The 11,375-nt window shown below is 37.7% G+C and overlaps 1 protein-coding gene across 2 annotated transcripts; it reads left to right on the top strand.

Moving 5' to 3' along the window:
• Positions 1-1,577: 1,577 nt before the first annotated feature.
• FAM110D (family with sequence similarity 110 member D) lies at positions 1,578-10,952 on the top strand. 2 transcript variants are annotated; one of them, XM_073666656.1, is made up of 2 exons: positions 1,578-1,978; positions 8,571-10,952. In XM_073666656.1, exon 2 carries the CDS (start codon positions 8,634-8,636, stop codon positions 9,771-9,773), a length of 1,140 nt encoding a protein of 379 aa, XP_073522757.1. In that variant the 5' UTR covers positions 1,578-1,978; positions 8,571-8,633; the 3' UTR covers positions 9,774-10,952. The 2 variants fall into 2 exon arrangements, with proteins under 2 accessions (XP_073522757.1, XP_073522752.1); XM_073666651.1 differs by having other exon boundaries at positions 1,579-2,140.
• Positions 10,953-11,375: the final 423 nt, after the last annotated feature.

Below are 11,375 nucleotides of genomic sequence, written 5' to 3'. Positions count from 1 at the left end.
TGTTTATACACGCACCACTGTTATTGTGTTAACGGAAGCTGTCATCAGACAATGACCCATTGTTGAAATTCGTTTTTTGTGTTACATGTATTTTTAAAAATGTTTCCAATCTTTTTTTTATCACGATCTTCATTTAAAAAAAATATAAATTAATAATCTTGCAATTTTCACACTGGTCACTGGTGCTTTTTTGGACTCTTAGTTCCTATCCTCTAAGGAAGAGTTAATAGGAGATTTCTCATCAGTAGTGGCAAGATTGCAATGACAGGTAACACCTCTGTACATCTGATAACACAGGACCCACCAGTTATAATAGGCGATGTCACACCTGACCCTGCTCACGCTCACTTCACAATGAAAGAAGGTGGTCTGGCCTAATAAATCAGATTCGTTTCTATACTGTACATCCTTGCTCTTTGCTAAAAATAACAAAATCAGTCTTACTTACTCCTGGCCGATCCAGCGCTTCCTCTCCGCCATGACCCAGTTATTGATGAAATGGCAGCAATAATGAAGTCATGACCACAAATGACTATGACTACTGCAGTCAATCACTTGGCACAACTTTTTTGTGCCATCTACCTTGACATGACTACTAAGCCCAGTGATTGGCTGCTGTATCATATGCTGTAGTTGTGATATCACCACTGCAATCATATAAACAAAATTGGGAATCGGCAGAGTTGGAGCGCGGCTGACTTTAAGCTTGGCTTAAGAAATCCTAACTGCGAACGTCTTAGTGCCAGATACCACAGGACACCTTCCAAGGTATTATGGAGTCCATGCCTTGTTTGGTCAGAGCAACTTTGGTGGCATCAGAGAAAGCCATTTTCTTACAACTGTTTGGTCTGTATGCGAATGTACAAAACTAAAATCTGCGCCACCAGTCTCATGCAGCACATACTATTACGCGGAGCTGGCTTACAGTAAGCATGCAAAAAAATGTTATCCACGGTATATGGAGTGGCAGGCATACATGGCAGCACATATCCAGTGCTATCTGATTTAAGACGGTATTGAAGAGAGTAAAAAACAGCTGGTGCTGTCTGTGGCAATAATGGGACAGTGACATTTTTATTGTTACCCAAACAGCTCTAATTTATTCTGAAATATTCTTGGCCTCTGGGAATCTGTTTACACAGTTGCTTCGGAAGAACTGAAGATGACAGATGACATTCTCTTCATTTGCAGTGGATTTGTCAGAAAACAATATTAATCTCCAATGTTTAAATCACTGCTTGATTTTTACCAAGTAGAACAACAATGACATACAGTGAAAAAAAAAATCCTGCTAAGGCTCTGAAGACAAGAATGTGCTATAAAATCTCCAAGGTCTGTAATAAACTGTACAATCACAGAAACACCCACTCTAGAATGTTTATTCATCTGTTTGCCCTACCCTCAACAGACTTTGCCATCTGGTATCTGCATTTAGGGTGAGATATAATGAATCATCTGGTAGGGTAATCAGTGTTAACTCCTTGCCCAGCTACAATGCCATGGCTAAAACATTGCCCTTTCCTCCATTGACAACTTCCTGATATGAATATTAGCCTTCATAAATGTCTCTTTATTTCTTTAGGGTTCTACAATACACATCTAAATTGACCATTTAGAATGAAATGATATCACACAGCTACAAATGTCATAAAAGTGAATAGAAGAAGAATATGCAACTATGTACTAAAGACAGTCGTCGTAATAATGGCAGGAAGAGAACACAAACGCCATTAAAAAACAAAACACATTCAATGGACTTTCTGTAAAATAGTTGTTTAGCTTGTAGAGGAACATGTCCAATGCTGTGAAAATGCAAGACACAAGTCAGCTTAAATGGTTAAAGAGGAAAGTTTATAGGGTGAATGAGGAGTTAACGTCCATAGCAGTCAACAAACGGATGAGAAAGGAGACTATGTCTGGAAAGGGTGGAGATTTCCTTGTGTGACAAGCGCACACATTCACACTGCACTATGACACAGTAGGTAACTTATTGCACTCTCTCACGCACCCACACTGTACTTTCAACCATCTTTTGTAACCCCCACAAAAAACAGACTTTGGGTCTCTCACATCTATTCTGCAAGTTAAAAGAAGTGAATCCCAGGCGGACTGAGGACACCTTCTGTAACAGCTGTTTGAGGTTAGAAGTATGTCTCAGTGTGTGCTTTGTCCAATATGTATGAGTTAATATGCAGCAAAGGCGAGTGCGTATACCGCCTGCTTTCAGACGTGAAGATGTGCTATCTTAGTTAATTCTGACATGTGGATAATATCATTGGAATATACAGTTTTATTTTTGCCGAATTACTCAAGCATTTCAAATATGATTTTGTCTATTGTGGCTTAGATAAGAAAATTCAGGTGCTTGTTTAGAGATTTGTGTTCTATACTGCAGGTCTCCTCCATCGTCTCCCTGTATGATGTATTTATTCTTACTTTCCTCCAAATCACACACTGTAGCTAAATTCATCCAGTGCTCAGCTACCATTTAGCTGGTTGTGGCCTGGCATCTCCTGGAGATTCCTATCTATTCCTGGCTGTCTCAGATGTCTGTATTTTTAGATCTCTGAATTGTTGGTTGGATAAGGATACAGTCAACGTATTATATGTATGCATGTGTTTGTGTATATATATGTATGTGTACTTACTGGGTAAATTTATATATACTCATATATATGTATATATATATATACACTGTGTATATATATTTGAAACGGGGTACAGGTAGCAGATATAATCATTGTCCCTTGTTAAACGTTTGCTCACATATGTTTACTGCTTTGGAAAGCATCTTTTAACAGGCTGAAATATGTTTGCCTTCTGTATAAAGTTCAAATGACCCCATGGTTCTAGGAAACGCTAGTTGAAAAACGTGCATTTAGACAGAGCATTTTCCTGGCTACTGATTAAAATTTATGGACAGCTATTTTGTTTTATATCACATCACGTCTCCATGCCATCTACCTCTTATTGTGTGAAGCTTTTAATCGTGGCTGCTGGCAATATTAAAGCATTGACAAAATAAAAATATGATAATAAATCAAATCATTTTACAGAATTGTCCAGTTTGTCCAGATTAAATGTTATATGCATGCTTTTATATACAGTACAGACCAAAAGTTTGGACACACCTTCTTATTTAAAGATTTTTCTGTATTTTCATGACTATGAAAATTGTACATTCACACTGAAGGCATCAAAACTATGAACCATCTCGATTGGGTTCAGGTCTGGTGACTGTGGAGGCCAGGTCATCTGGCATAGCACCCCATCACTCTCCATCTTGGTGAAATAGCCCTTACACAGCCTGGAGGTGTGTTTGAGGTCATTGTCCTGTTGAAAAATAAATGATGGTCCAACTAAATGCAAACCGGATGGAATAGCATGCCGCTGCAAGATGCTGTGGTAGCCATGCTGGTTCAGTATGCCTTCAATTTTGAATAAATCCCCAACAGTGTCACCAGCAAAGCACCCCCACACCATCACACCCCCTCCTCCATGCTTCACGGTGGGAACCAGGCATGTAGAGTCCATCCGTTCACCTTTTCTGCGTCGCACAAAGACACGGTGATTGGAACCAAAGATTTCAAATTTGGACTCATCAGACCAAAGCACAGATTTCCACTGGTCTAATGTCCATTCCTTGTGTTCTTTAGCCCAAACAAGTCCCTTCTGCTTGTTGCCTGTCCTTAGCAGTGGTTTCCTAGCAGCTATTTTACCATGAAGGCCTGCTGCACAAAGTCTCCTCTTAACAGTTGTTGAAGAGATGTGTCTGCTGCTAGAACTCTATGTGGCATTGACCTGGTCTCTAATCTGAGCTGCTGTTAACCTGCGATTTCTGAGGCTGGTGACTCGGATAAACTTATCCTCAGAAGCAGAGGTGACTCTTGGTCTTCCTTTCCTGGGGCGGTCCTCATGTGAGCCAGTTTCTTTGTAGCGCTTGATGGTTTTTGCAACTGCACTTGAGGACACTTTCAAAGTTTTCCCAATTTTTCGCACTGACTGACCTTCATTTCTTAAAGTAAAGATGGCCACTCGTTTTTCTTTACTTAGCTGCTTTTTTCTTGCCATAATACAAATTTTAACAGTCTATTCAGTAGGACTATCAGCTGTGTATCCACCTGACTTCTGCACAACACAACTGATGGTCCCAACCCCATTTATAAGGCAAGAAATCCCACTTATTAAACCTAACAGGGCACACCTGTGAAGTGAAAACCATTTCCGGTGACTACCTCTTGAAGATCATCAAGAGAATGCCAAGAGTGTGCAAAGCAGTCATCAAAGCAAAAGGTGGGTACTTTGAAGAACCTAGAATATAAGACATATTTTCAGTTGTTTCACACTTTTTTGTTAAGTATATAATTCCACATGTGTTAATTCATAGTTTTGACGCCTTCAGTGTGAATGTACAATTTTCATAGTCATGAAAATGCAGAAAAATCTTTAAATGAGAAGGTGAGTCCAAACTTTTGGTCTGTACTGTATATATCTATATAGATATATATCTATATATACAGATATATATATATATATCTATACCTATATATATATAGATATATAGATATATATACATACAGTGGCATGTAAACATTTGGGCACCCCTGGTCAAATTACTGTTATTGTGGACAGTTAAGTTGAAGATAAAATGATCTCTAAAAGGCCTAAAGTTAAAGATGACATATTTCCTTTGTATTTTAAGCAAAAAATATATATATTGTCATTTTTCACATTTTAAAAATTGCAAAAAGGAAAATGGACCAATGCAAAAGTTTGGGCACCCTTGGAGATGTGTGTGCTCAGATAACTAGGACCAAGGTTTCAGACCTTAATTAGCCTGTTAGGGTTATTGCTTGTTCACTATCATCATTAGGAAAGGCCTAAAATACAAAGGAAATGAGTCATATTTAACGTTAGACCTATTAGAGATCATTTCATCTTCAACTTGCTTAACTGTCCACAATAACAGTAATGTTGACCAGGGGTGCCGAAACTTTTACATGCCACTGTATACAGTCAGGTGCAGAAATATTTGTACAGTGTCCAAGTCTTTATGATTTGGGCTCTACAGGCCACTATTTTTATCTAAAATGAAACAACTGAGATGCAGTGTAGACTTTCAGGCTTAATTAAAGGAGATGAACAAAAATATCCTGTGAAACGTTTAGGAATTGCAACCATTTTTCTATAAAGCCTCCTCCTTTCAGAGGCTCAATAATAATTGGACAAATTAACTTTACCATAAATAGTTTATTTTTAATACTTTGTAGAGAATCCTTTACAGGCAGTGACTACCTGGAGTCTGGAAGCCATGGATGTCACCAAACACTGGGTTTCCACCTTTGTGATGCTTTGCCAGGCCTTTACTGCAGCTGACTTCAGCTGCTGCTTGTTTATGGGTCTTTCTGCCTTAAGTTTTGTCTTAAGCATGTAAAATGCTGCTCGTAGGGGTTGAGATCTGGTGATTGACTCTGCCATTGTAGAATATTCTTCTTCTTTCCCTTAAAAACTCCTGGGTTGCTATCACAGTATGTTTTGGGCCATTGTCCATCAGTACTGTGAAGCGCCATTCAATCAAGCTTGCTGCATTTGGTTGAATCTGAGCAGAAAGTATAGCCCTGTGCACTTCAGAATTCATCCGGCTGCTTCTGTCTTTAATCACATCAGCAATAAACACTAGTAATACAGTACCATTGGAAGCCATGCATGCCCATGCCATTACACTGCAGACACCATGTTTTACACAGGATGTTTAGTAATTTGTTTCATAAGCCATTCCAAGCCTTCTCCATACTTTATTTCCATCATTCTGGTACAGGTTGATCTTAATTTCATCTGCCCAAAGAATGCTTTTCCACAACTGGGCTGACTTTTTTAGATGTTTTTTTCGGCAAAATCTAATCTGGCCTTTTTATTTTTAAGGCTGATTAATGGTTTGCACTTTATAGTGAACCCTCCATATTTGCTGTCATGAAGTCTTCTCTATATGATACTGAAACACTTACTTTCTGGACAGTATTCTTCACTTGGGTGGATGTTGTGAAGGGGTTTTTCTTCACCATGGAAATGATTCTGCATTCATTCACCACTGTTGTCTTCTGCGGATGTCCATGGCTTATTGAGTTTTCAAGCTCACCAGTGTGCTTTTTTTGCAGAATGTACCAAACTGTTGATTTAGCCTCTTCGAATATTTCTGCTATCTTTCTGATGGATTTCTAATTTTTTTTTAGCCTAATGTTGGTCTGCTTATTTTCCATTGAAAGTTCCTTTGACCGCATGTTGTGGATTCACAGCAACAGCTACCAAATGCAAATGCCACCCCTGGAATCAACTCCAGACCTTTTACCGGCTTAATTTATGACAGATTAACTAGGGAACTGTCTATGCAGCCCATTAAAGAGCTTTTGAGATAATTGTCCAATTAAATTTGGTCCCTTGAAAAAGAGGCAGCTGCATATTAAAGAGCTGTAATTCCTAAACCCTTCTTCCAATTAGGATGTGAATTAAAGCTGAAGGTTTTAGATTATCTTTTATATATATATATATATATATATTTATGTATATATATTTATATATATACATACACGCATGTATATAACATGTAAACTGCATCCTTATCAAACGGTGTATATAGAAATATATATGTGGGCATATAATTACATATGTGCATTCATTCTATTTGTTTTTAATTTATTTGTTTACTATATATTTCTTTTTTTCTTTTACATGTTTATATGTTTTGTAAGAAAGATTCCTTTCAGTGAATAATTTTATGCACTTTTGTCTAATGATATCTGTGTTTTATTAGTTATATTTTTCAAATTTTTTACCAATGTTATTATTTCCCTTTTGTTCTATTATTCCTTGTGTTTTCAATGATTTTCTCTTCATACAGTCATGACTGAAAGTGTTGGCATCCTTGAAATTGTTCCAGAAAATGAAGTATTTCTCACAGAAAATTATTGTAATTACAGGTTTTGTTTTACACATATTTATTTCCTTTGTGTGTATTGGAACAACACAAAAAAACAGAAAAAGGCAAATTGGACATCATTTCACAGAAAACCCAAAAAATGGGCCGGACAAAAGTGTTGCCACCATCAACTTAATATTTAGTTGCACAGCCTTTGGAATAAATAGCTGCAATCAATCACTTCCTATAACCATCAACAAGCTTCTTACACCTCTGAACTGGAACTTTGGACCACTCTTCGTTTGCAAACTGCTCCAGGTCTCTCATATTCGAAGGTCTGAAGGGTGCCTTCTCTCAACAGCAATTTTAAGATCTCTCCACAGGTGTTCAATGGGATTTAGATCCGGACCCATTGCTGGCTACTTCAGAACTCTCAAGTGCTTTGTTTCCATCCATTTCTTGGTGTTTCTTGAAGTATGTTTGGGGTCATTGTACTTGCTGGAAAATCCATGACCTAGGACACAAACCCAACTCTCTGACACTGGGCACTACATGGCGACCCAAAATCCTTTGTTAATCTTCAGATTTCATGATGCCTTACACACAGTCAAAGCACCCAGTGCAAGAGGTAGCAAGACAACCCCAAAACTTCTTTGAACCTCCACCATATATGACTGTAGGTACTGTGTTCTTTTCTTTGTAGGCTTCATTCTGTTTTCAGTATATTGTAGAATGATGTGGTTTACCAAAAAGCTCTATCTTGGTCTCCTCTGTCTACAAGACGCTTTCCCAGAAGGATTTTGGCAAACTGAAATCTAACTTTTTTATGTCTTTGTGTCAGCAGTGGTGTCCTCCTGGCTGTCTTGCCATAGCGTTTCATTTCATTCAAATGTCGTTGGATAGTTTGAGCTGACACTGATGCACCCTGAGCCTGCAAGACTGCTTGAATTTCTTTGGAACTTGATTAGGGCTGCTTATCCACCATCCAGACAATTCTGCATTGCAAGCTTTCATTAATTTTTCTCTGCCGTCCATGTTTAGGGAGATTAGCTACAGTGCCATGGGTTGTAAATTTATTGATTATGTTGAGCACCGTGTACAAAGGAATATCAAGATCTTTGGAGATGGACTTGTAGCCTTGCGATTGGTTATCTTTTTCAACAATTTTGGTTCTCAAGTCCTCAGTCAGTTCTCTTCTCCTTTTTCTGTTCTCCATGCTTAGTGTGGCACATAGGCACTCAATGCAAAGATTGAGTCAACTTCTCCCCCTTTTATGTAGTTTCAGGTGTGATTTCATATTTACCACACCTGTTACTTGCCACAGGTGAGTTTGAACGAGTATCATGTGCTTGAAACAAAGTTGTTTACCTACTATTTTGGAAAAACGCCAACAATTTTAAGGTTTTGTGCGAAATTCTGTCCAATTTGCCTTTTTTCTGTTTTGTTTTTTTGTTCCAATACACACAAAGGAGAAAACATGTGTATAACAAAACATGTGTAATTTCAATAATTTTCTTGGAGAAATATTTTCTTTTATGGAACAATTTCAAGGGTGCCAACACTGTGCCATGACTGTAAAATTTCTTCTAAAATATTTATATTTTTGTATGACCACAATTCACCTTTGGTATCAATGTATATCTTCTATATTTTACAGCTGCTGTTTTCTCTTAAGTTCTGGCATTATTCTATGGCAATCCATGACTGATCAAATGTTACCATGACACCAGTGGTGCATCTTGCGCCCCTCAGTGGATCCAATGTGAGGGTGACTGCATCTGACCGTCTTGAGGCAGATAAAGCCAAGTATGTGAAATCTCCACAAGTAATACATCGCAGACAAAACCCTGCCATCAACACCAACTTCACCCCTGTGCTGTCAAGGAAATCAAAATTATTACCTTGTAGTTTACAATTGCAAAGTGAAGACACATTTAACAATCTCCTTAGCTCAACTGCACAAGAATCCCCAAAACAAAATTACTCGGATTTTAACAAGTGTAATGATGTGTTTCCAATTTCTACTATATCAAAGCCTTCCTCACCAGAACAAAGGTGTAAACCAAAAACTATCCTATCTCCTTGCAGTAGCCTCTCTCCAATTATGCTGAAAAAGCAAGTAAATCTTAATTTTGAGCCTCAAAAAGAACACATAAGTAGTCCATGTGGCAAATATCCTTTAACCCAAAGTTCTTTAACATCCAATCATGGAAATAACCCACAGAATGTTCTTGGGTCTCCAACAGACAAATCTCACTGTTTAAGGCGATTGAGTGGTAAAAGAATGAACCGACCAGACTCCCTTATTATTTATAGACAAAAGCGTGATGTGGCATCATCTAGCAAAGAAAACAATAATGAGGAGGCAGGACTGGTCATTCGGCTTCTCCAGGGGACACCACTCTTAAGAAGAAGCTCTCGGTTCTCACAAAATCCAGCCCAAAGCAGCAATCAAGAGGAACCACTATCACCTCAGTTGCAAAGAGGAAGAGGTAAAACCTTTGTTTGTCCAACTCCTAGCTCCCCATCCTCTAATGGTAAAGAGATCCAATTAGTAGAGCAGCTGACTTTTACTGATTTGGAAGCTCAACAATTTTTTGAGAGCTGTGGGCTAGAAGGTAGTTTGTTGAACTTGCTTAACAGCTACAAAAAGGGAGAAAATACACCAATGGGCAGCCTGGAATCCATGGATAGAGTGAGCTGTGCTCTTGGAGTTGCAGAAGAAGAGAAAGAAGATAAAGCTCCTGTATCTGTTATTGAGCGAAATGCCCGTGTGATAAAGTGGATATACAGCTGTCATCAAGCACGTAACATTGAAGGGCAAGGAAATAAGCAGCTGACAAGGGAATCTACAGTTTGACATGGTTCATGACCCAACTGGAAGCTACTACAAGCCACCAATGACTCACTAACATTTCCAGGGCTAAAAAAGAAACAACAGTAACTTTTTACATCATAAATTATGCTTTAAAATCTTATAAATAGTTGTAAAGATGAATGTTAATTTCATACCTTTATTCCAGTGATTCCCAGCCTTATTACTACCCCTAATGCCATTTTCTGCCTCAAATAAATTTGTTGTAGGTGGCTGATATAATTATGGTCCCTTGTTATAACTTTGCTCACAGAATGTTTACTGCTTTGGAAAGCATTTTTCAACAGGCTAAGATAGGCTTGCCTTCTGTATAGAGTTTATTTTACCCCATTGTTCTAAGAAACCCTAGTTGAAAAACGCGGATGTGAACAAAGCATTTTCCTCACTGCCTAATTAAAATTTATGGACAACTTTTTGATTTTACTTCACATCACATCTCCTTGCCACCTACTTCTTATTGTGTAATTTATCGTGGCTGCTGGCAGTATTAAAGCATTAAGAAAATCTAAATATGCTAATAAATCAAATAATTTTATTATAGAATTGTCTATGTTCTTAGAATATGTCAAAACATCTATTTTGGTTAATCTGGCTATTTATTTTTAGAACATTTTTCAATTTGAAGTTTACTTTGTTGGCTTGAAGGCCACATTGATGATGGATAAAAATAAACTTTTAAACACATAAACCTATACAATTTATAGCCATAACATCTAAAACAAATTACATCGAGACGGAAAATGACTTCCGTTTCTACAGCTACTGTAAAAACAGGTTACCCACCCTGACGTCAGAGATCCCTTTTATGTCTTGTGGCTCCCATGGTACACTTTATTCTACCTTACTGGACTGACCCCTGTGCTCTCAACCTCTGCCTCTAAACCTCTACCAATAATTTATTGACCCATATCTGATGAACACCAAATACCTTTTTAGGTGGCACTTCCTTCTGATCCTGTTTATCTACCTAATGTGGATGGTGCGTTGAATGACACAGCCGTATTACCCTGTTTTATTTTTTAATTTATTAGATGTATTATTTTCGCCAATAGTACACACCAACAAAACCTCATGTGTTGGTTTCTTTTGTGGCCATGATAATCGCTAAGTGTTTTGCTTTATAAAAAATCAATAAAATTAATTGAATCTGAAGATGAAAAATAAGATCTGGGAAGATTCATCTTTTTTAAGTCCATTTTATATACAGTGTGTGTTATAGATTGTAGAAATACAAAAAAAACAGATTAGATAGAACAAAGGGTCTATAACAGACATAACCAAAAAAGAAACCCTTACAAAAATTAGCTTTTATTAATATCCCCTAAAAGCAAAAAAAAAGACAAAATCAGTAGGGGACAGGAATTTGGCGCCCCCGCTCGACGTCGGCTGTCCATTACTGACCCTTATTTAGGACTCCCTCACCAAAAGCCAACACCATCACCCAAATAAAGTGCTTAAGTGCTTTAAAACATATGGCTGTATATGTTATAGGCTGAATATGGCATTAGATATTGAACGTTCAGTCGTCTTATTAATCAAGATAGTGACTGATGTCATATAGTTGGGATAAATCTCTCTAAATGTTTA

This window comes from Phyllobates terribilis, unplaced genomic scaffold (genome assembly GCF_046119375.1).
Source record: "Phyllobates terribilis strain yellow unplaced genomic scaffold, ASM4611937v1 Scaffold_2__4_contigs__length_985480577, whole genome shotgun sequence".
NCBI lineage: Eukaryota > Metazoa > Chordata > Amphibia > Anura > Dendrobatidae > Phyllobates > Phyllobates terribilis.
The sequence above is the reverse complement of the archived record's forward strand: the minus strand, read 5'-3'. Positions and strand labels throughout refer to the sequence as shown.

Bases quoted from the DNA above. Each gene is read 5' to 3' on its own strand.
- FAM110D (XM_073666656.1), top strand. From the start codon at position 8,634: ATGACACCAGTGGTGCATCTTGCGCCCCTCAGTGGATCCAATGTGAGG.